Consider the following 26462-nt stretch of genomic DNA (forward strand, 5'->3'; position numbering starts at 1 on the left):
TGCAAGGAAGCAATCCCCCAAACACCCCTTCGGTTAATGTACCTTTTGTTACTGAGGGTTAAACAGTAGCACGAATTCTACTTTAGTGAATATGAGTGACGTCTCGAAAAGGTAGTGTAAGGTAGCGTTGCCAAATAAAATAAAGGTAATTTAGCTTCACATATTCACAAGGTCCGGCTTCAGTTATCATAAATTGAAGGCTTATTTCCTAATGAATGGCTGGTACACTGGGTCATGGCAATGAGAGATCATACCAGAAGGGCGAAGGGGTCAACTCGGGTTAGCTCCTATTTCGATAAAATATACTCAGACAAAGGAAATATAAAGTTAAAATGGTTTAATAATACAACATGAAAATAGAGAGAAGAGATACAGAAAATTTGTATGGTCAGATGCTAATTAATTAAGTTCCAGAAATACATCAAAGATTGACAATATCTACGGTTGGTGTTTTTACAAGGATTAAGTTCAGTCTTTTATAAAAGTGTACAGAGCGTACTTTAACTCAAACCTACATTCGAGTTATTGAATCAAGTCTGATTTTTAATGAAGTATCGCTACTTTTAGACGCAGAGTCTCATGATGACACTGGACAGTACTGCGTGCTACTCGGAACACTCCGATAAACATTTTACCTTTTCCGATATTGAGGGATTATTAGATTTTTCAACAAAAAAAATCACAAAAAGCAGCTTTTTGTCATAAAATAGTGAAATATATCAAGAAAAAAATCCTTCATAGAGTTATTGGATATAAAAACAGATAATTATTGTAACAATTACCAATTACATACGAATTTAAAAAAAAAAACATTCCACAATATTTCACTTTATTTTTTCATTTCATACATCCTTAATTGTGGTGATGCAAATCAGGTGTTGAAGATCATAAAAAAAAATAGAGTGTGTTATCTCCTATGAACTATCACAAGTTTTGCATTAACTTTCATGAAACCTATATTCACTGTAGCAATATAATAAGGAAAAAAATAAAAAATATAAAAATATCCAAATGAGCATTGTACTTTTGTTCTAATTTCAGATTATGCATTTTAAAAGTCTTCAGTTCTGAATTTTTTCAATTAAATAGGTCTGTGCTTGCCAAAAATTTTTCGCTTGTCATAATATTGCAATTTAGTGAATATTATTTAGTCTCCACCAAATGAGAATGCCCACAAAATGTTGACAATTGTCGAGAACTCTGCTTGGATATAGTCGACAATTGTCGAGAACTCGGCTTTGATGTAGTCGACAATTGTCGAGAACTCGGCTTTGACGTAGTCGAAAATTGTCGAGAACTCTGCTTGGACATAGTCGACAATTGTCGAGAACTCTGCTTGGACATAGTCGACAATTGTCAAGAACTCGGCTTTGACGTAGTCGACAATTGTCGAGAACTCTGCTTGGATATAGTCGACAATTGTCGATAAATCTGCTTGGACATAGTCGACAATTGTCGAGAACTTGGCTTTGACGTAGTCGACAATTGTCGAGAACTCGGCTTTGATGTAGTCGACAATTGTCGAGAACTCTGCTTGGATATAGTCCACAATTGTCGAGAACTCTGCTTTGACGTAGTCGACAATTGTCGAGAACTCTGCTTGGATATAGTCCACAATTGTCGAGAACTCTGCTTGGATATAGTCGACAATTGTCGAGAAATCTGCTTGGATATAGTCGACAATTGTCGAGAACTCGGCTTTGACGTAGATAGCTGACAATTGTCTGCTTGGATATAGTCGACAATTGTTGAGAACTCGGCTTTGACGTAGATAGCTGACAATTGTCGACAAATGGGGCTGGCTTCAAAATAGTTGACAATTGTCGACTAATATGAGTGTTGTCAAATCAGCGTGGCCACAACATGCTGACAACACTGTCAATCTGTCAGACTGGATAGGCAGCAACCAACATAAACTTTAAACTGAAACATATATGAAAACAAAATCATGACTTCACAAAATCTAAAGTTAGATGTTTTATTTAAAAACGATGCTTTCAATGAAATAACAAGCAGCCTGTCTTATAATTAAAGATATCACGAAATGAACTAATCTGAGAGAGGTCCACATGTAGTACCTATATACGTAATATCAAAGAAATCGGACTTGCGTTTTTTAACAAGAAGTCGAAAATATCACTTTTTATCAAAAATGACAAAAATATTCATCAAAATTAGAGAATTGAAGATGTCATCAGAAAATGAACAATACATACAGTATTCAAGCAATCAGACTTGCTGTTTTCAACAAGAATTCAAAACATTCAGCCTTGTAGTTTTTAAGAAGAAGTCGAAAAAGTAAAAAATTTACATTGACAACAGAGCTAAAAATACAATGTGGTAATGGTTTGTTAGTCGTCCAAGTCCATGTCCATGTCTTCATCCTCACCAATTATGATAGAGTCACACTTGACAATTGAGTGCTCAACTTGTCTTCTGTCGGTATCGAATCCAATGCAGTTTCTGCCACAAGCCATGGCAGCAACAATGGCTGTACCTACAAGGTGGTGATAAAAGAAAAGCTGTATCAGCATACAGAAAAGTGCATGGAGAGGAAAGGAGGAGAAAGATGAAATCTCAGCTGCCCGAAAATTATTTTGAACCTCTCCATCACAATCTTAAGCAAAAACTGAAGACATTTAAAAACTCAAGACAATAAACAATGCATAACAACTCAACTGACACCTCCCAAGAATAGTTTTAGCCAACTTAATCTGATAGACAAACATGAAAGTACACCAAAATCACTGACAGTTTCTCCTACAAGTTTTCACTTCATCAGAATGAAGTTGATTGGTTTAAATATTCTAACTCTCCCCCTACAAAACATACTGATCGAGTCCTTAGTTTATTACCCCGGTATAAAGCTCCTAAAATAAGTTGCTGATGGGGAAAAAATGACATTTATTAGCCCAATTCTAAACTGCACAAAACCTTCTCACCCACTAACTACTCATATAAGATGTGAATTTAAGAGGTTTCTGGATTATGACTCTTCTCTTCTACAAATCATACAGGGTGATCTCTTAATTAAATGTGTTTTCACACAAAAGCCTTATAAATTGTGATACAATAGACAGTAATGACCCACGTACCAAACTTATCACCCCAATCCTGAAATACACATAGCAGCATGCATACTCGCTGCAAAAACCACTGGTCCATTGCTAATCCCCATGCATTTGAATTTGGGTGAACAAAGCCAAACGTTTTCCTTTTTTTCCTTAATGACAGCCACTTAAAACAAAAATAGTTTATCCTAAGTTCTTTATACAACTTTTTGAAGAAATCCCCAACTAGAATAATCTATAAGCTACTCACCAGTGCCACAACATGCGTCAAGAACCCACTGATTTGGGTATGAAAATTTGTCTAATAGGGTCTTGAAAAACTGTACATGTTTTTGTTGACTATTAACTATGACACCATCTCCATCCTTGTCAAGAACTGGTTTTTGAGTTCTCCAGAAATTGTGTCTGCTGATAGGTGAATCTTCTTTTATGTTTAATACGTTTCTTTTTACTTTGCCATCACTGGCCCAATACCCTATAACCACAGGTTGGATGGCATTTGTTAATGTAGCAGTATCTAAGGAGAAATACAAAGTTTACTGACCAATGAGTATTATCATCTGAACAAAATCTTGCAAGCAATTTAAAAAGTTACCAATAATTTTTAATCAAAGTATTCTAGTATAATAATGGTTTGTCATTTACCAGAAAACTAAATTAACAATGCTTCCATAATGTGATTCTTGAAACATTTAACCAGAATATTCATATTGATAATTCCATGCATTAACACAACATTTATACCTATGCCTAGCAATGATTATGATTAATAGATTTTAGGTGAATTCAGCAATATGAGCAAATACCAAGTAGGACCAGTACAGCACATAAAAACATTATTTAAACTAGTTGTCATAGTTGTTGACAGGGAGCTGAAAAAACATTTTGTGAGAGTTTTTATGAAACAAAAATACCAACAACTAAATCCTAAAAAAGCAGGCTAGGCCCATGCATACTATATGTGATAGCACTCTGTGCTTCTAATAGAGGGAATTGGTAATGGTTTTTGAAAAGTCAAAAATAACAATAATAATTTAAAATAGAAAATTGAAAATACATTAATCCTATTAAATCAGCCAAGTGAAGAGAGCACCACCCCACGTATCTAACACAGTCAAAAAAAATCACCACAAATTATTTCAGATTGGTTCTTATGAAACTATCCCTGGTTCTTAAAATATACATGGAATAAATGAATTTTTTCTAAAAGTTATAAATGTGCAAATTACTAGTAGTATGCATGGATTTGTCACAACAAATAACAGTGGTGTGGACCACTTCAGAGCATCTGTGTGTCGAATATCATTGAAACCCTACCAGGATTTCTCCAAATATATAAAGTATGTTGAAATACTGCAGCTGATTAATATGAAAAATAGTTAACCAGCATATTCAGAATGACAAAAAATCTTGTCAGGTCGTGCACGTCTACAATAGTATATTCCCAATTGGCATGACACGTTTATACAGACATCACTACAACATCAGCTCCCTTTTTGTCAATTATAGGACAACAGGAGCTAAAAAATATTATACGAAAAACATTTTAAAGTTTTTTTATGTACACATTACATCAGAGGACCACTGAATTTGATAGTAATCCAGCCAACAGTTTCTAACAAGAAGTCAAAAATATTGTTTTCCACCTTTTTTATCCAATTTTCTAAGGATATCAGGATTTCTGGCGGGTTTCGGTGTTTGGGGAAATGTTGTGGGTTTGGGAGGGACCTCAATTTCATGACATTCTGGGGGTGAATTTTATTTGGGGGGTGCAGAGTGCAGAATTACCCCCCCCCCCCCCAAGACCAGCATGAAACCTTGGATTTTTTTTTCATATAAACAAATTCCCATCAGCAACTTATGTCACTGTTGTCCAAATCCAGTGTTGCACGTTTGGAGAGTGGCTATTTTCTCACCTGACGATGCATCTTCTATGTAGGTGTAGGCTACATCAATTTTGGCATAGCCAGCAGATTTTAGCTGTTCTTTCACCACATGTATAGTATCAACTTCGCAGATAACAATCATGGTATAATTTGACACACGGGCTGTCACATTCACATTTTTCACTGTCACAAAGAATGATTTTATTTCTTTACCTCGCCAATCCTGCAATTTAAAAAGAATAAAATATGTGTTGACATTACAAGATGGTGGTGACGGTAGAAGGCAGAAATCTGGAAATTCCAGTAATATTATCAATGGCAAATAATTACTATGTACAAAATGGTTGTCAAAAAAATGGACTAATTTATCAAATATTTTGGAAATTACATTACAATGAAAAGGTGATGCATCAATTTAATAATACAAACAATTTTTTGTAAAAGATTTCATTCATTGAATCTCCTAACCATCCAGTACTACATTTTATTTATTTAAGATCAAACCTGGATGAACCTGTTTACACCCCATCCCTTTCTGCATAAACATTTCAATTTAACTATCTACAATAATATTACACTATTTTCATCAAATTGTTTTGCAGAAACAAGAAAGGGTTAACGAGTAAATGATGCAAAACAATTTTTTATCTGAATTTAATTGGGAATTACATTTTTCCTATAGGCTGGCTTACCTGTGGGGTGTCTAAAATCACAAGATCCACACCAGTGAGATGACCAGTAATTTTTTTCAATTGTTCTGGGTCTAATTCCATGGAACTTCCTTCTACGACAAATGATCTAGTCTTGTTCTTCCCATGAAAAACTGCATTTGTTTCGCCCTGGTTTACTGGTGAATTTTCAATTCTCAGCCTTTGACAATAATTAACAAAGACATCTGGTATTGTTGGGCGAAATGAAAGGGAAGAAAATCTCACTAAATTTTCTCTTGTTGTCTCCGATGGGTACTTTTCGACCACTTCATCCCAGGAGCTCAAATCCATTAATTGGATGAATGACTTTTGCACCAAAGATATTTTGTAAAGTGCCTGTGACTCTTTGTAAAATTCGGATATTGTAGTATTTCTGTCTCTCACATCAGTCAACAAAGATTTGACTGTTTCACTATCCAATGATCGTAGTGTGCGAAACACATATGGTGGTATATCCGGTTTGGAGATACTACTCTCCTTCAGTTTCTGTTTTTTCAGTGCTCCCTCTTCATGCATTTGGAAGATTTCTTCTAGAATCTTGTATGTTGAGTCATCAAGTGAAGCCAAAAAACAAACCACCTCAAGCAGCTGGTTTCCTTTTTTCTGAAAATTAAAAAATATTGTCAGAATACTGCTAAGCATAGTATGTATCATGGAGCAAGTTGCAAAACTGAAGTTTGAATTCGGAAGTGAAGATTTCACCACAAATCAAACACACCAGGATTTGTATCAGCATTTCAACAAGATGAGTCAGATTCACAAAACTCCTAGAAACTGAAAATTGATCCTAGATATTTTATTAAAGATGTGATTTCACAGGTACCTTCTTTATTAACTTAAGTCAGGGAGGCCAAATTTTAGGTGAACACAATCCCTGCTTATCAAACCACAAGAAGTCTTATAACAAATTTGTACCTGAGTGAGGATAAGACCACATGAGGCCTTCCACTTTAATTTATCTTTATCTGGGATTTCATCTCGATATCTTCTGCAAACTTCAACCTGTAGATAAGAAAAATCATGGATGGCTTAGCCAAAGCATATACAACGCAGAGAGTGGCACGATATTGGCAGGGAATGAAACTTTGTACATTTTATATATAATTAATATGCATGAGCAGCTTATCAACTAATCAGCACATGTATAAAAGTATTCATATATTAGCTGTGTGCCAAAATTCATTTGAATTTAAATAAGTCTGGATCTTGAGATACGAGTGTCACAGTGTTACAGACACTGGTAGCACATTAGCTCATTGTTCTTTGCACAAGGAAGATGAAAATTGTGTGAGTGTATTATGGGAAATCCATTGCTTCTAGTAACGAGTAAAAGTCTTATAATGTTTCACCACAAAATAAAAATCGCAATAAAATCAGAATAAATGGTCCAGTGGTTTTGGAGAAGAAGCCGTCTCCAGAATTCAAATTTGAATATTTTACCGAATGAAAAAATTTGGTCCAGCGGTGTTGAAGAAGCTGAAAATGTAATAAATTGACTACAGGCTTATACAGACACTCAGTAATATGGAAGAGATCTATGTCATTGATTTCACCAACAGTAAATTGACTACAGGCTTATACAGACACTCAGTAATATGGAAGAGATCTATGTCGTTGATTTCACCAACAGTGGAGCTAAAACAGTGAAAAATTACCTTGTCCTTCAATGTGATGGCATGCCTATATTCACCAGTTGAGTTGTGCTTAACAGCCAACCACCGCTGCTGCTCACTATTCAACCCAGCATACACCACACAGTTACGGGTCTTAAACCTGTCATCACTTATGTACTTCATTGTCTTTGCAATTTCCTTTGTAGCCAAAAGACAATGCTGGCCTCCAATTACTTGATAATTGTAACCATTTACCTATAATTAATCATTTAATGGTTAGTGTCACACTGTATTTTCTGCCAGGCATTGTACCATTTTCATTTTCCACTATGAAAATAACAAGGCAATTCTTCTATGGTCAATCTATTATAGTTTAATAGGTAATTATTACATAATGTGGTTTACCTTTTTCTTGTCAAAGTCTCCAGGACTTTCAATATCCTCAACTAATACACAAAGAGGCTGATAAGCCTCATCAGCAAACTCCACCATATTTGTTACAAGATTTTTTAAAAACACAGCATCAGGTTGCCGAACCTGTTGTTTTACTTGCAATACTTCTGTATCGATTTGGAACATACCTTGAATACAAAATATAAATTACAATGAGTACAGATTTAAAAACTGCCTAATCGCAGATGCATGTATCATATGGTAATCAGATGTAAAATGGTGACCTTGACTGTTGACCTTTCAAAGAGTAATCAACTTCTGCAGAGTAGATTTGCAGGGCATAATAACCTAAAAAGTGTGCCACTGCTAAATGTCCTGTCCTTGACGTATTACCCAGGGATTCTAATTTACCTGGTCCCATTTTTGTTCAGGGGAAATGGCCGAAAAAGGTGATTTCACTACTTTTTGTTTATGGTCATCTTGACCTTTGACAACCCTCCTTAGTGATAAGAAATCATCCAAGAATTCCAGGATGTTTGGACACATGTATTTATGATACATTGTTTTTGAGATATGGTCAAAAATACAAGTTCGTTACTCTCACTTCTGGTAGGAACATCCCCAGACAGACACATGCTGGAGCAAGCACCATCCCAATGGCTCATTGGATCCTGGACCTGGTTAAATAAAGTCAGCCCCCCCCCCCCCAAAAAAAAAGAATTATTATAAAAAAAGCCAAAAATGCATCCTCTCCTTGTGAAGAACAAATATCCAGCCCCAAATTCCAAGATTATAAAACAAACTATGAAATATGGCAGTTAAAGAATCAAATATCAAAATGAACAGTATACTTGCCACAATAAGCTGCTGTCACATCATCTGCAATTTTTTCCTGAGTGGTGTCACTTGAGTTTGTTCTCTGCTTTTTCAATGAAGCGCTGCTAATTTCCACTGACTTTGTCAATTTTCTTTTCTTGCTCTTTTTTTTTTTTTGTCATTTCTAAAAGACTGAAAAAAAGAAATGATTGTTTTTTTATAACACAACACAAATGACAGTAAGAACATTTCTGGCTCATGAATTGTTCTGACTTTTGTGCATACATGTACTTTGCTTATTTTTTTACAACAACTTGGAATACTGGAAATCCATACATATACTTTGATTCAATTCATAACTATTTTAAATGTAAAATTAAGTAGTAAAGTAATATTGTGTAAATTAATATTGTGCCCCAATACCCCATAATTATTCAACTCTGCCTGGCACTAATGATAATTATACTGTCTGAGGGTCTTTCATTTACATTTATTAAATGCAAATTGGTAAAACATAGGAAAGTATTTAATAAAAGACATTATTAAAGTACTGTTTGTGGGGGGTGGTGGGGTGAGTCATCTTTTGTCATTTTTTATGGTACTGTAAATTACAGGATACGAGGGCTCTACATTTTAATCATGTGTTTTGGAGCCATGATAATGTTTAGTTTTTCCACTCAAACTTGTTTTCCTGATAACAACAAAATTTGTATCTTATAAACTCCTGTAATATAAAATAAGGCATTAGGACAAGATTATTACTAACCTTATATGCACAGACTCAGCCTGGCATGAAACACTGGAATCTCCATCATCACTGCTACTAGACAGTGACAACTGTTCATTTGATGATCCTGAAGTGTTACTACAGGAAGCTATAGCCATGGAACTGCATATGTCACTAAACATTTTTACAAATTCTTGATTGCTTGCATTTTCTTTTAGTTGCCGACTGAAATCAGAGCGGTTATATTCAAACTTTGTTCGCTCAAGCAAATAAGCATCAGGTCTACCATCTTTTTTATGAAATAGAAACTGTAAAAATAAAAAAATAGTTGAACTATTAGAACCTTGATCTTGTGAAAATATGCAAGTTTATTGAAACCCTTGCTAAAATTCCCCACCAGTGTTAAATGGTCTTTCCCTTTATAACAGATCAGTAATTATCTGGAATGTGCACCCACAAGGGATACTGGCCCATCCCTAATCCACATGCATTTAAATTCATATGGACTACCCCAATCTGATTAAAATCAGATCTTTTGTTGGGGTTATATGTTGGTATAATTTTTTCATACGCACCCCAACAAAGATCGTTATTCATGTTCAAGTCGCAATTACTAGACAACCAATCAGAACATGCATTATTAAAGACACCGAATGTGCGACTTGTTGCTGGAACAAGATTTGAACATCGGTCATTCATATTTTGCAAGTAAAATATATTCTTAACATATCCAAATCTTTTATGGTGGACAGTTCGTGAACTTAATTTACTAGGTTCTTTTTGGCCTGAAGTCGGTGTTTGTGGTTACACATAAAATAAAAAAATGGTTCATCCCTTATTTATACATCTTCTATAAAGGCTTAAAATAGAAGCCATGAGTTACAACATTAAAAGTGATCATGAAACAAATTCCTGGATATTATTTTACATGATCTGGGTTGGGTACTCATCATATTTCATCTTGTGCAAGTACATGTATGCATACAATAGAATTTTGACTATTCAAGTCTATGTACCAAGCCAAAGTTTAGGCTATGGAAGTTTTCTCTAAACTAGTTGAAGTTGGCACTTATTTTGAAATTTAGAACTGGAATACAGCTATAATATGAAACAATAGAAATAGAAGACTGTGCTGAATTTATAATAACAGTGTATAGCACAAGAAATAGAAAAAAAAAAACAGTATCTCTGTAGCAGTCGTAATTAACTAGATATTCAACTTCTGAGTTGGCCTATTGTTATGAAACTGATTTTGAAAGTAATTCTATTATGCAAATTAGGCAAAGGCAGCCATGATGTAATAGGGCCTGAAACTGTTTATGTACTTCATGAAACAATAGACCTTAGAAAGAGAGGGACAGGCAACTACTGGTACATAGTTTCTTTTGTTTTAACATGGGTTATAATCCTCCAAATAATTTCACAATATACCACATGTTTATTTGCACTGTCAGCAGTACTCTTTCTAAAGAGAGGGACAGGCAACTACATAGTTTCTTTTGTTTTAACCTGGGTTATAATCTTCCAAATAATCTCACAATAAACCATATGTTTATTTGCACTGTCAGCAGTACTCTTTTTGAGGTCTATGGTGAAAACGCTGCAATGATTTGTGAATTGTTCACAATATGGTAGAATGGAAGTTATTGTAGTAGCCTTCCACGATGACAGGGAGTGACACCTCACAGTCCAATATAAATTGAATTCAGTATAGAGGTTTCCAAAACTTTCCTAAAAAACAATTTCACACCTTGACACATAAATTACAAATTCCCATGTTCATTAAAAAAAACTAAACAAAACATAACAAAATTACATGTTTAATTTAATCATTTTTTTTTTCCATTTCTTTTACCACTTTTTCAGCTTCATTTCAAATTTCCGACAATTTCACTTTAATTTAGACCTCGGTGGAAATATTTAAACCGCGGTGAGAATAATTTTCTGCATAATGTTGAATTTTCCAACATTTTCACTTTAATTTACACCACAGTGTGAATATTTACACCACAGAGAAATTATTCTCACCGCAGTGATAATATTTCCACCGTGGTTTAAATTAAAGTGAAAATGTCGGAAATTTGACATTATGCAGAAAATTATTCTTACCGCGGTTTAAATATTTACAGCATGGAGACAATTATTTCCACCACGGTTTAAACATTTACACTGCGGAGAAAATTATTTCCACCGAGTCGTAAATTAAAGTGAAATTGTCAGAAATTCAAAATGAAGCAGGAAAATACAAGTGAAAATGTGAGAAATTCGAAAAACAATGAATGGCCCTAACAAGCCACTGTATACTTCTGACTTTATCCACAGTTTAGAGCCAAAAGAAACAATATACAATGTACTAACATCTTGAGTTTAATGACTGGGAAATGTTTCACTATTTGTTGAAATATGGCTGCCTTTGGTATCTTGGTCCTAATTTACATACTCAAAACGGTATAGTCAATCATATTCTTTCTAGCTCCATGATCATCAAATCCCCCAGTATTATCTAGAAAAGATCTTGTAAACGCCAAATTACTGAGCTCGAGGAGGATTGTGGTACCAGCAGTTATCCCGGGCAGTTATCTTTATTTAACTCCAAACTTTGGTCAGGTATTTTCAACGGGAATTTTGGTAAAAATTAGCACGACATGTTACAAAATAACAACATGGTCACCGGACCGGTATGTGTATTATAATACTATTGCTTTGCTCCACTCCCCAGTCTTCCCCGATCAAGCGATGAGCGTCTGGTCAATGGGCCTATTTTTCATTATGAGGACAAAAATTCGCTCTATCGATAAAATCTAAAAATAAATACACTACACAGCTCTATGTGGTTAGAATTACGTAATAACCTATATGCATTTACCTTTATAAATTTGTCTCCAACGGCCCTGCATTCTTTCACGTGTCCGAATGCTTCTTCTGTCTTCTTGTTCAGAAGTTTTGAAACTTTTTTGGAAGTTCCCTGCCCTTCGGCAACATAAACGTGAATGCGCCCGTCTTCCTCAGTCAACCACCAAACACGCTTCTTGGCCATACTGGTAGCTTGTTGTGACATCCCGGTAAATTGGATATGTAAACGATAGTACTCGTTGAATTAAACGACGATTGGACTTTACCGTAGCGAGGCCGAGCTGGAAATATATGTGCTGTTCTAAAACTGCAGCGTTTATATGTCGAATTGAGTCCAACATCTTAATCCTGACGCTACGAGTAATCTTAATCCTGATGCTACCAATAAACATCTTAATCCTGACGCTAAGAGTAATCTTAATCATGATGCTACCAACTTATCACCTTTGCTACATTGTTTTCTGACACTAACATGGTGAGAATATCCGGGAGAAAAACTCGCAAACATCGTCTGACCTTTAAAATGCAAATTATTTGCTGCCATCAACCACGCGTATATGGAACAAACTATTTCAAATACGGGGATGCACAAGAAGGATAATTTTAAATTTATATGTTATTGTTACTTTCTATGATTTACCTATATCTTGAATTAATAAACAGTAATGGCAGTGTAATATTTCATTTACATGATCGACCAGTCAGTCGATATATCACAGTGCACCCCAATCTGACTTGGAACATGGCCCTGTTGTGCACATCGTTTGATCTCGTTTGCTCATTGGTTGTCGGCGGGGAGCGCCATTTTATAAACTTGTCTGATGAGATAAAATACTCGTATACCAAATATCCTGAGGTTCTAAGTACTTTTACTTCTGCGTTCGCGGACATTCAAAAGTATGTGTGCCTCATATTTCAGTATGGGCTGTAAAGATGACTCCCACAACACGACTCAAGCAGATTCAACGTCCGAATCGGACGGACTATGGCTGTCTAGATCTCATGCGAGCACACAGTTCGATAGCGACTACAGTTTCAGTTCTGACGATTTGTCATTAAACCTCATTGGCGATAACAAGGCGTCTTCTGTTTATGCCGTAAGTAGTGATAGTTTTGTAGTCGAGGAAGAGGATACGAGCATTCACGGTGTACAGTTCGATAGTGGTGACGATGTCGATTTGATTCCAAAAAAAACATCGACCCCAGTGAGGCAATCCAAAAGACGACGTATAAGTCAGCCTATACAAAATCCACTCAAAGTTCTAAGTCAAGATTGCTGCGAAGACCGATGCCTAGATAGTCTTTCTAAAAATGATGTCGTTGAATCTGAACGCAACTTCAAAATGTTATCATCAGAACCCAAACAGTTGCAGTTTATTCTGAACACTATCCGTGAGCATTCATATATTAGGACAGTGAAAGGAAAGGTTGTGGTTGAAACTAATCTTGTTCTAAAAGGTAAACGCGTTTGTCCGAAAGCATGGCAGGTAGTTCATAACGTCTCTGAAGATCGCTGGAAAAGCTGTAAACAAAAGTTTATTGAAGGTATGTAACTTCTAATGCAAGTGAAATATGTTTGTGGAAAACATTATTCAAGCATTTGTTATTATATAAATACACAAAACTGTTAGCTGGATTTCTTTCATATTTGCTACATAGGTACCTGGGTGATTATCTCTCAAGTTTGTTCATTTAGTTTGTTTAGTGTTATCTTCAATTTTTTTATCTTTTAATGAATTTTTTCATTATTATTTTTAAATCTTCCATACATTATACATAGGATGCCTAATGCATGGAATCTGTGGGACAGTATGTGAGACCATTGTTAGCAATTGGCTCCCCCCACAAAAAAATTCACCTCAAAAATGTTCCGAGATTGAGCTCCCTTCCAAACCCACGACATTCCCCTCAAACAATGAAAACCTTCTGGTTTAAATAAAAGCTGCTTGTTCTTTTGACTGAAAGGCATAAACCAGTCTTAATTTGTTATTGGTGATATACATGTACATGTATGTTGCCTCATGGAGTTGCCCTTTTCAATATTCAGTTTATATGTTTAAAAAAAATGCATTATGGGATTATTATGGGGCCGCTGAGTGACGGGCCATTGGCCTATTTTTTTTACATATTATATACATGTATTTTATTCATTCTCCTTTATTTCCATCTCTGTTGCCAGGGTAACAAGTTTGTGAAAAATAAATTTATACTTCTGATCAGAATCCACTAACTTAAATTCAAAACCCAAATAAGTAGTACAAAAATGTATATCTTGACTTCAGACTAGAAACTTTTTTTATTAATTTTCGTAATATGGCTGCCTTTAGTGTTTTGGCCCTAATAGTTGTACTTAAAATGACTGCCTCCAATATGCCAAGTGCAATATCTAGAAATACTGTAAACGGTCTTCTTTTCTACAGTTTCTACTCCTTTATCTTCAACTAATACCCTTTAAGATACATGAAGTTTGTTCTAAGATGGGATCCGGCTGAGTATTTTAACAGATTTATTAATTTTTCAGAAAATGTTCTATAATAACATATCGATAAACATATTGCTTAAAAAAAAGTTATCCACTAATAATTGACTTTGATCATTGCTCATTCTTTCATTGTAGGTGTTATAACAGTAACTCACAAAAATCGTGGGAGAACTGGATTCAGGGACAAAACAACTGCAGCAATTGGCTGGATGCAGTTTTTATTTGAGCGTATTGGGGACTATATGCCACACAGTTCTGAAATTCATTTACCCTGCTGCTATTCAAAGACTTCTTTGCATGCAAGAATGAGAAGTGAATTTCTTGATAGAGGCATTTCAGACAATGGTATTATATGTTATGATCATTTTTCAAGAGTATGGAAAATGCACTTGTCAGAGTTTAAGATTTGTAAGGTATGTTCCTGCTTATGGTTTACTAATGTCTGTTGACATACATGTATATATTTTACTTTTTATTTTATATTTTCATTACATAAGGGTTTAAGCTTGATTGGAATATTTGTTAGTAATTTGACAAATCTGATCCAAAACATTCTTTCTGAAACGTAGATTTCTTGACCGTCTTAGTTAGCATTTTAGCTAATACTATTAAAAATATTACCTATAAATCCTGATTTTATTCTGATTTGGCTCATGGGAGTTTATCCCTGATTCATGCATCTTTCCCAGACACTGTATTACCAGCATCTCACTAAGTTGTTTATCGATCTAAATGACACAATGCACAACTAATGTTAACAGAGATTCCACCTGTTGCTGTCTTAGCAAGGCCTTTCAAGCATCTGGTAGTAAGTCTTTTCGGAATGAAAAAAATAGCAAATCAGCTGATTTGCCTTAACATAATTTCAGTGAAATTATCAGTAATGCAAATGGAGAAAGATGTATAGTTGCCATTGCAGGGATCTCGCCAGCCCAACGCGAGTGCTGGTCGGTCATGAATATTAATGAGCTATATGAATATTAATTAACCATGAATATTAATGAGTTCGGTCGCAGTGCAAAATATATGTTTTAGCTAATTTTACTGATTCTTGCTCAGTAGTAAGACAGCAAAGCTGTTTTGGCCATTGGCTTACTTGTTCATAATTTGTGATTATTTCTTTCAGAAAAGTGGATTTGCAAAATGTGCTACATGTACACAGCTGAAAGAACTGTATGAAAAGGCTACCACTAACCATGAAAGAGAAAGGATTAATCATCTTCTTAAACTACACATGGAGCAAGTAGAGTAAGTTTTCTTGTTTCCCAGAGTTCTGTTCAATACTGCAGGTTCCCCCAGATAATTAAAGGTATTCCAAAATAGTTGACTGATTGCCATTTAGTTGACTTTCATATATTGCTCACAAGGATCTGGTATAGAGATCATGTTGGGCAAGCTGTGATACACTACTCTAAAACACATACTTTGATTTTTGGTACTATGTCTTGTAGGCTTTTGATAAATATCTCCTTTGCAGAAGCCCCACTATATGAAACTACATATTAAAAGTGTGTCAGACAATTTTACGTGGCAGGCACATGCTGTCAGAATATCGCTACAAGGATGAGATAGTGTGGAGATTTGTGAAATATCTTGTTGCATGAAAAGCACATACATTACCGATATACTTTATTCATTAGTTAGCTGTACTCTGTTGTAGGTTATTATATCAACAAATAAATCCTAACAAGTATTATTGCATGGTGTGTAGGTCATTTCCTGTTTTTCACTAATTGCTGCTACCGCTACCAGTATCATAACACACATTGCACCTTATGAGCAGATATTTCATCAAGATTTTATACACTCCTTTTTTTTTTAAAGGAGAGAACGAAAGAGATACCATTATCACAGAGAAAAAGCTGAAAAGGAACCTGAAGAATTGTTAACAATTATCATTGACGGCATGGATCAAAATAAAACCAACTTGCCCAATTTTATGACAGAAGACAAAAGCAGCTCAAATCTGTTGAAGCTACAAACACACATTACTGGTGAGATTGTTTTATTAAAATACATATGTGATTTTTTTAAGTAAGAGCCTACTTGCATAGTGAATGATTGTCCATGACATCAGATATATTGTACTTCTTGCTATCAGATACTTTATGTCTCTTGTCCTGATCTTACCATGCATTCATGTTTGACCCAGCTACACCAGCAAAATGAACATTTATTGCTTCAAATGAATTTAGTACGATCATCTTACAGTTGTATGATCTTGACAGTGTTCTCAAAGAGGGGTTTTATCAAGGTTACACGTCCTGGTATATTGGTGGTGCCGCCTCTTATTTTAGTTCTTCTACATGCATTGCTATACAATTTCTTGGACATTAGTTAATTTGCATAACAATGACTAAAAGCTGTGCATCAACAGTTACAAATTATTATTTTTTTCACATTTTAGGTTCCATTGTCCACACTGGTGTCGCGAGTGGTAGAATACCATTTGCACATATTGATTTAAATCAAATTCCTCACGACAGCAATTTAACCATGAACATTTTGCTTGAAGTACTGAAAGAAGTAAAAAATCATTTGGCCAAGGTTTTGTACCTTCAACTAGACAACTGTTTTAGAGAGAATAAAAATCGTTTTTTATTATCTTTAATGGAGTTAATGGTGGAAATTGATATCTTTGAAGAGGTAAGGTTATGCTATGGCATCACTTTTCAGTTTGTTGCTCAGTGACTCATCAAAATCATATTGTTCGAAAAAAAACAGAATAATGCAACCTGAAGTAAAATGTGAACAAGATTTAACGAAAAGTATTCCAACAGCTCAGCAGTGCGGAGCTCAAGTCTTTATTGTCTGAAAACTTGTATTACCGTATGTGGTGGTATGTCGTGTGTAAATTTGTGCGCGTGTACTAAAATTTGTATATAGCTAAATTAGATTTATGAGTGGTACCCATTTAGCATATAAGCATGTTTTTTTTTTTCATTTTCTTTATTTAGATATATGTAAGTTTCCTGCCAGTTGGCCACACCCACGAGAATGTAGACCAAATGTTTTCGAAGATTTCAGCGAGACTACAACACAACAACACTTATACACTGAATGGTATGTGTTTTTTTTTGGGGGGGCGGGGGTAAATGTAATTTTATACACAAATAGCCACTGCATCTCCTTGGATTAAGCTACATGTAAGTGAACATTTATCAATAGTGATTAATTGCAGCTCCTCTACACAAACACTGTATAATGATTTGTTAAAATTGTGTGGCTTGTTTTTCAGTCTTGACATTGTGGCATAAGGGAATTTTCTCTATTACAGTATTGGTATTTTTTTTTTTCAAGTTTGAGAACATGAAAAGTGACTTGTTTTATTAATAATTATAGATCTTGAGGACATTGTGACTGCATCGTACACACCACCAATCAAGCCGCGCAGTTTATCAAAGCAACCTTTATTTAACATAAAGGAGTGGTTGTTGCCCCACATGTCAGGACGAATGCAAGGGCATTCCAAGCCACACAACTTCCGTTTCCATAAAGTGCAGGGAAAAGCATACATGCAGTATAGATTATGGTGCACTGACCCATGGGAACCAACTACAATAGATGTTAATGGTGAACAAGTGCCAGGGCTGAAATGTCTGAAGGTATGTTTACACATCACCACTAATTACATTCCTACCGTATTTATTCGGGTATAAGCCCAGGGTCCTGAACATGGAAAATCGCCAAAAAGAAAGGGTGGACGTTTTTCCAGATATCCTCAGCAAAAAAACAATATGAAGCATTAGAAGTGTAAGAAGAAATAATTTATTGCTTAGAATGTGAATATTAAAACCAGAAATAATAAAAATGAACAGTGAAGATTCATTTGAATTAGATTATCCCCGCTGACAAACACGCTGCCCCATACGTGTGAATTATTTCCGGTTTTGACAAACACCGGATCAACAGCCATACAAGATCAATAATAATTTACGCAGTAAAATTACGAAAGTTCATAGTTGTTAGAAAAAAAAAATCTAAGATCTCTGTTTGTACGTTCATTGCTATCTTTGTAAAAGTCAAAACCCTGAAATTCCAACTCGGCACCACTGTCGCGATCGAACAAAATCCCTATAGCTTCGTCTTGAAGTATGTCGATGTCGTCCCACACAATTTGGACTTAGCACATTTAAACCACTGATTACGCTGTCTGGTAGCTTGGCACTTTTAATTCACGTCTAATCAGAATAAAGAGACAAGAAAATGGGGTCGTGGCAAACAACTCGCACGATGCTTTTGTTTACCTTCTGGCAATCATCTTTGACTTTTAAGCATTCGCTTTACCGGCATCACTACTAGTGTTTCATCATAGAGGTAAATTTAACATCGCTTTTTTATCAGACTTGGCGTTCGTTCATCAATCATGGTGAAAGTTACCATTCAGCAAGTTATATGGATATCGCGGTGGGCTTTCCAACGACAGAAGTATAATTTCCATGAAATGCAATAGCTGTGGTGAAAGATGGTAAAACAGTTGGCAGTCTTCGGCATGACATTGCAAAATTGCTGGCCCCAGTTATAGATTCGCGAATATATTTTTAAGCCAAAACAACGTGCTTTAAACCACTCTCCCAGGTATGGGTTGCTACAATATTGCAACATTGGTTTCATTGTCGGCGACGCTAAAGCCGAACAAGTGCGACACTTGCTTCGCGGCTCTATATACTGTAAGATTTGCTTGAGTCGTTTCTATAAGGAAACACAAACCTGACTTGCTGGCTGTTTCCTCGTTTTACTCAATTGACATTTATTTTTCAAATTTCGTTAATATCAGAATCACAACAGACTGCAAAGAAGTAAACTGTTAATACAACGAACAAAAATAGGTTTTTGTATTTTACTACAAGTGTAGAAAAAACACCCCTGAGCATTTGCTAGGATATGACCTCAACTCCTTTATTTTATCAAAAGTGGGAGGTGGGCGTTTGTCCGATCATGGGCTCTTAGTCTGATAAATACGGTAACTGGTATATTCATAGTAGGTACTGCTAGTTTTCCCATGTATGTTATTAGCACATTTATGCTACATAACCCTTAGGGATTTGTAATAATTTATTAATATTCTGTTGAGAAACATGTTTTTATTTTTTTTAAACGTATATCATGTCTATGGTTTTTTAATTACAATAACCACCCTAGCTGTTGATTTATCATAAATGTTTATTGTCATTTTTCTTTAATGTTATTTTTTAAAGAGTATTCCAGCAAGGGATGATATCCCATCATTTGTAATACCAAGTCTAGAAAAGATGGATGCTAATATGTTGAGCTTGGATATCCCAAGACGATATGGAATGCGCTTGCCACCAGCTGCTGTCCAGTGGTGGAATAATTTCTTTGGAAATGTCAAAGATCTTGAAATGGTAATGTTATATTTTTAGGTAGCCATGAATTGTTAAGATCTTGTTATTGATTTCAAGTCTATCATGGATAAATAACTAAGCATTTACAACTTATAATAGTCGGTGATGTATTAAATTAAAATTGCACATTGCATCCCGGAGAAGTAAGCGTGAAGAATATATCTACAAAGTTTGCTCACATTCAGGCTAATAGTTTTCAAGATATTTAAAGAAAGCTAGAAGTGTGAAAATGAGCTCATTAATTAGGGTGAAACCTACAATTGCAGTGTATCACAGATAAGTAAACATCAGAAATATTTTTACCAAGTTTGGTCACATTCAGACTAATATTTCAAAAAATATTATCGAAGAATTAAAAATCAATTAAATATGCAAATTAGTTTGTTATTTACATTGAAATGCAACATTTAATTGTCCGTCTCTCAGAAGTACATATCAAGTATATTACCACAAAGTCTAGTCACATTTGAACTATTTAGTCTGAAGAAATTTAAAAAAAATATGCAAATGAGTTAACTACTATCATGCAACTGCAGACCAATTAAATAAGCAAATAAACTTTGAAATTACATCATATTGCAAAAATATAATGTCCATACCTGAGAATTATGTTACTAACAAATTTGGTCACATTTGGACTATTAGTTCTAAAAAACAACTAAGTTGTTCACTCACCATAGCAAGAACTTCGCTGAGTAGTGGGAGCCACCATGGAACAGGGTGAGAACTCATGGAACAGAGTGAGAACGACAGTATAAAGGCAGTCGTTGAATAAGATATAGAATTGTGGAAAATTTAGAAATTCATTAAATTGAACCACTTAAAGTGCCTGTGAAATGGCTGCTATTTTCACGCCTAAAAATATCCATTGATACATAAATATTATTAATTTTTATGTTTCTAAGCATGAATTATTTTTTTAAGTGAAAAAATGTGTGAACTCAATCTACGGCAACTTTATTTTTGTGTATTTTAAAACGAGGCTCCTCATTAGCTTCGTATTTGCATACAGAAATTCCCCTTGTGACCTCAGAAGGGGAAGTCGCATGGCAGCTTGCATTGCCGATACGTGTAAATAAGGCAAATTTCTTGTGCAGTTTTCTTGTCTTTGACTAAATTTTCACTTATGTACTTGTTCGTCGAGGAGGAATGAACCATAATGAACACATAGTATCATCTTTTGTTGCACGGTGGTAAGTTAGATGCGAAATATGTCCGTTCTGGTGTAGCTGGTCACCGTGATCGTCATCGGCGCACGTTTGTACACTGTCGCTGGACAAAATAGAATTTGACGTCGGAATTATCTCATTATTTAGCAGGTTACTAAGTACGTCACTACACTGTTGTATTTCATCGATCGTAGTAAAACTTTCAAAATTAAAATAAAAAAGAACATATTTTGACATTCTAAACATTAGACTATAGTGATCACTATAAAATAATTAAAAAAACGACAAATCACAGTTACTAAATAAATGACAGCCGCGTGGAAATAAATTGAAATTTTGTTGAAATAGGTGAACGCGTCGGGTCACGACAACGGCAAGTCCGTTAAAAGTGGCGTTTAATTGGATAACAAAAATAATCGAGATCGACACACGTACAGATAAATTCAGAGTGGATTCGAGTTAGTGTGATCCATGGCGTGATTGTCATAATTATATCATATTAAAACTTTATTTGGTGGAAACACATTGACCAAGCCCGGATTCTTATTTCATAAATTATTACGCAGATCAAGCTGCAAGCATGGAGGTAAAAAAAAACAGAGGTGTGAATTCGACATTCAACACCAATCACCAAACAATTCAGAAACTTTTAGTCTTTGAAAATGAAAACAATTATCAGTGTGTAAGGGCTGTGTAATTTCTGTTTGTCCGACGCTTCGTTTTCGTGTCACTGTCAAAATTATTGCTACCTTTTACTTAACAGGAACTAAATGGTCTCTATAAAACGTTAATGAGGATTGTCGGACGTCTCTCTCTCTTCTGAAATCTGCCTCAGTGATCATGGTCCGGAATCTATTACTTTCAAAACTGTTGCGCTAGGTTTATGTTGTCGTCGTTTCTCTTTAAACCTAGTTGTTTTTTCATGTACGAGGACAGTTTCTCCCTGTCACACGCAACATAATATTACCGTAATTGGTATAGTACAGGTGTGATGGTTCAAATACCAAAATGGCAACAGTAACAGAAAGACTTCCCTGGCGGCGATGATAAAACACGAACACGGAGCCAACAGATGAGGTTTCAACTGGTACTGGTATTATTATACTCTGCAAACATCAAGTACAATAACGCGATAAAACTCCACTACTCCAATAACTAGATACTTAAACTCCAATACAATTCAACGAGATCTCCGATCTGATCTCAGTGCTGAACAACTTCCCTATATATACCCACACTGTCTATAAATAGACCATTACATCAGCATACATAATGAGTCTGGAACTTACTACAAATTTCTAGAATGTTCCATTACCTTCTATTGCCTTCTACTGTGTCCTATTACCTATTCAACCAAATTCTAAAAATTCCACCCAGACACAGTACGGTTCTAGAACATTCTCAGTCACACGGAAGTGGTAAACAAGTCGTGTGCGACACTCCCCCAAAAAAAGAATCTGAGGTTAAATGGCTTTCGTCCATTGATGTCGCACCTTCGGATCGATTAGAAACGTGTGAATACTTACACTATGACTATACGTTTCGCTGCAACTGCCCACAACACAACATCTAAAAACTCTCTCTCAACAAAATAAAATAGACAAAAAAAAAACGCCAACCGAAAAATGTATATCGTTTAAAAGTATACTGAATGACCAGTGTTATTACGGCTCAGGGGTATGACTTCCTCTCACATTTTGGCATTTGGTGGCGCGCTTTCGACGAGAGCCGGAAATCCGGAAACAGTCGACCGTTGCAGAATAGGTGGGCGTGGCTACAACACGAGAAATATCCCAAATTTACTTGGATACAAGTAATCATTTTCGGCAAAAAAATCAATAACAGCCCATTTCAGTGGGACACAGATCTAAAATGGGAAACGTGGAGATGGGCATTGCACAGGCACTTTAACCTTAACGAATTCTCACCGAAATCAGAAAAGCATGACACATTCTGCTAACCTCGCACCAAATTTCATTTGAATCTGTCCCAAAATGTAGGAAATAAATTAGTATTTTTTTTAGTATTTTTAGTAAATATTTTCTGTAAAAACTTTAATTTTGACATTCCATGAATGGGCAGTTTCGGTTTGATGCTTGTGAACAGAACTTGATTGCAAACTGCTATTTGAACTCTTGACCAACAATTACATCTTTCCCATTCTTGTTCACTGGTAAGACAGCAGGGCTATTTTGACTGTCAGTTCACTTGTTTATCACCAAGACTAATATTTGTTTGAAATTACAAGTTTCAGAACAATACAGAAATTCGTATTCTTGTAATTTTATTAAAAATTACATGATTGAAAATGATGTAATTATTATTTTTGTTTCATGCTTTTAGGTTCCCAGTGAAATCCCAGAATCATGGATCTTATATGAACTCAAAGACTCTGCACAAGAAAAAAGAGAAATGAGAAGTCAAGCTCAGGAGGACCCTGATGTTGCACAGAATGTCATGGACATTGAAGCAAGAATAACAAATCCTTGTCCTAGGGTGAGTAAAATATTATTTTATTTTAAACATACAGATTTAAGTAGAGAGAGCATTATGACATATTTGAAATGTTTGTTGAAAACATAGGTCAAAGCAAAGTATTTCTAAAAGCTGGTGATACAAATCAATCATGGAGAGCCATCTTATTTTCATTAAAAAAACACAAGGAATCAAAACAAAATGAAATCAGCCATGCTTTGCTCTTGGCGCTTTTGGTATTATGGAAAGCTTTAATATTCATTTCTTTTTCTCTGTTTATTTTGAAGGTCACTGTTACTGGAGGTATGCCAGTGATGGCAGATCATGTCGAGAATTTTGATTCAATTGCAGTTGGTGACATGGTTGCTGTTTATTGTCCAGAGTATGAGGAAATACCTCAAATTGGCAAAGTGAACAGCAGAGATGATGATAAGTTCACCATTCACTGGTATAAAGGTTCCTGGAGAACAGCCTGGAAGCCATTTTTCCTATTCAAGGGCAGGCAGAAGGTTCCTTATGTCGATGAGGAACCTATTGAAGCAGCGATTTACTGGGGGTTTTCCCTCAATGGAAGAAGTATGCTGAGCAGAGAAACCCAAAGTATTTTACAAGACAAATACAAGGCTGTCATTGCTGCACTGACAGATTGATATAAAACATTGTCTCTGCAAAACATCCTTAAACATAAACCAACTTGTCACAGCTTAAGTTCTTCACAGAGTTAAACAAAGACACTCCTAGAACACTTTTTCCCTATGCACAATTACATTACTTTTAGTACTCTCGATCATCTTGTGAAAGAAATGCAAATTTACACCTTAACTTGGCAAATACAAATATTTACTTGTAAGAAATTCCAATAACGACATTGCAAGATCAAGAGATTATCAAAAATAAACACTGTTATTACCTATCGTAGTTATCCGAATAACAGCCCAAGGGTCTGAACATGAAAATTACAAAAAAATAGGGATGACTTATGCCTGCTAAACTGTTTCGGTGTTGCCGCTAAAAAATTTCAAAACCAGCGATTTTAATGAGGAATTATTGCAACATCTTGATGTTATCTTTTTTAATAAGGTTACCCCCCCCCCCCTAGATCTTGCACACTGTTTTAAAATCACTGATATTATTTATTCCAAAATATCATCTGTTATGCCAGCGTTTGCAAGGATATCACCTCAACATCTTTATTGTATCGAATTTGGGGGTGGGCGTTTACCCCAACATGGCCTGTACCCAAATAACCACAGTTATTGTGCATTGGGAAGAAGATGTCCTGGTGGTGTTTTGTTTGGCGTGGTAGAGAACTCCAGCTGTGATATGTTTCCATTATATGAAATGTACTTTTGAGATGTGCTTTTTCTCAAAGTTTGTTGCTAATTATTATCATGTAGTATATTTGAACTGGTTCTTATCTCCTTGAAACTGACGCATTGACAACAAAAAGTGAACAATTTGTTCATTGCTACAGTGAAGAAACTAATTTTTAGCTCCGCTGTCGACTTTGTCGAGCGGAGCTTATCATATGAGTGATTGTCAGTTGTCGTCCATGTCAATGTTTTACTTTTTCGACTTCTTCTTGAAAACTACAAGCCTAAATGCTTTGAAACTTGGTGTATATGTACCTTGGGTAGACCTCTTTTAGATTTGTTCATTTCATGATGATATCTTGAATTCTCTAATTTTGGTGAATATTTTTTTCATTTTTGGTAAAAACTGATTTTTTCGACTTCTTGTTGAAAACCACAAGTGGAGTTGCTTTTATATTACATATATAGATACTACATGTGGACCTCCTTTAGATTTTTAATTTCGTGGTGATATCTTCAAATATCTAATTTTAATGATAATTTTTGTCATTTTTAGTGAAAAGTGATATTTTTGAATTCTTTTTAAAAACAGCAAGTCTACTGTATTGTTCATTTTCTAATGATATCTTTTGTTCTTTAATTGAAATGTGCATTGCTAACAGCAGAGCTATCCGACTGGCTGCTTGTTAAATGTTAAATTTTTTCATATCAGTTGCATTTCTTTCATTACAATTACCCTGATTCTAATGTTTAAAAAAATAAAAATAAGTTTTCTTCAGTACTTAAAAAAATGGTGAATATTAGCATCTTTTTCTAAAAAACTGGTCAGCTTTGCTTGGCAATTGTTGAAGACCGGTGTGCTTTGATTGGCAATTGTTGATGGCTGGTGTGCTTTTCTCGACAATTGTCAGACTGGTGTGCTTTGCTTTTCTCAACAATTGTCGAAGACTGGTGTGCTTTTCTCGACAATTGTCGAATACTGCTGTGCTTTGCTTTTCTCGACAATTGTCAAAGACTGGTGTGCTTTGCTTTTCTCGACAATTGTCGAAGACTAGTGTGCTTGGTTTTCTCGACAATTGTCGAATACTGGTGTGCTTTTCTCGACAATTGTCGAAGACTGGTGTACTTTGCTTTTCTTGACAATTTTTGAAGACTGATGTGCTTTACTCGACAATTGTCGAATACTGCTGTGCTTTGCTTTTCTCGACAATTGTCAAAGACTGGTGTGCTTTGCTTTTCTCGACAATTGTCGAAGACTAGTGTGCTTGGTTTTCTCGACAATTGTCGAATACTGGTGTGCTTTTCTCGACAATTGTCGAAGACTGGTGTACTTTGCTTTTCTTGACAATTTTTGAAGACTGATGTGCTTTACTCGACAATTGTCGAATACTGGTATGCTTTGCTTTTCTCGACAATTGTCAAAGACTGGAGTACATAGCTTTCAACTTAATATTTCTCAATTAAAAAGTATGCACTTTCTAAATATGGAATAATATTTTGAAAAAATTAAGGTGATACCAATGTGTACAACCAAGGGCAATTTTTTTATATAAAAAATTCACTTGTTGAGATAAGGTTTTATAAACAT

At 35.2% G+C, this 26462-nt stretch overlaps 3 protein-coding genes across 3 annotated transcripts in view; 1 reads left to right on the plus strand and 2 right to left on the minus strand.

The window, feature by feature from the left end:
- The window catches only part of LOC100371047 (dynein light chain Tctex-type protein 2B-like), a 46614-nt gene that overhangs the window by 14528 nt on the left and 5624 nt on the right, over positions 1-26462 (minus strand). The gene's annotated exons all lie outside the window — the stretch shown is intronic.
- LOC146738338 (uncharacterized) lies at positions 1965-8662 on the minus strand. Its single transcript, XM_085503172.1, has 8 exons — positions 8529-8662; positions 7686-7861; positions 7323-7535; positions 6583-6669; positions 5650-6270; positions 4988-5180; positions 3322-3588; positions 1965-2497 (listed from the first exon to the last, which is right to left on the minus strand). The coding sequence occupies exons 2-8, from the start codon at positions 7857-7859 to the stop codon at positions 2352-2354; spliced, it is 1701 nt and encodes a 566-aa protein (XP_085359298.1). The 5' UTR covers positions 7860-7861; positions 8529-8662; the 3' UTR covers positions 1965-2351.
- Positions 11451-25665, plus strand: LOC102800784 (uncharacterized). Its single transcript, XM_078012508.2, has 10 exons — positions 11451-13614; positions 14687-14964; positions 15678-15799; positions 16376-16545; positions 16959-17197; positions 17509-17614; positions 17894-18156; positions 19750-19917; positions 23430-23582; positions 23849-25665. The coding sequence occupies exons 1-10, from the start codon at positions 12969-12971 to the stop codon at positions 24209-24211; spliced, it is 2508 nt and encodes an 835-aa protein (XP_077868634.2). The 5' UTR covers positions 11451-12968; the 3' UTR covers positions 24212-25665.

This window comes from Saccoglossus kowalevskii, chromosome 9 (assembly GCF_978046115.1).
Source record: "Saccoglossus kowalevskii chromosome 9, keSacKowa6.1, whole genome shotgun sequence".
In the NCBI taxonomy this organism is placed as follows: domain Eukaryota; kingdom Metazoa; phylum Hemichordata; class Enteropneusta; family Harrimaniidae; genus Saccoglossus; species Saccoglossus kowalevskii.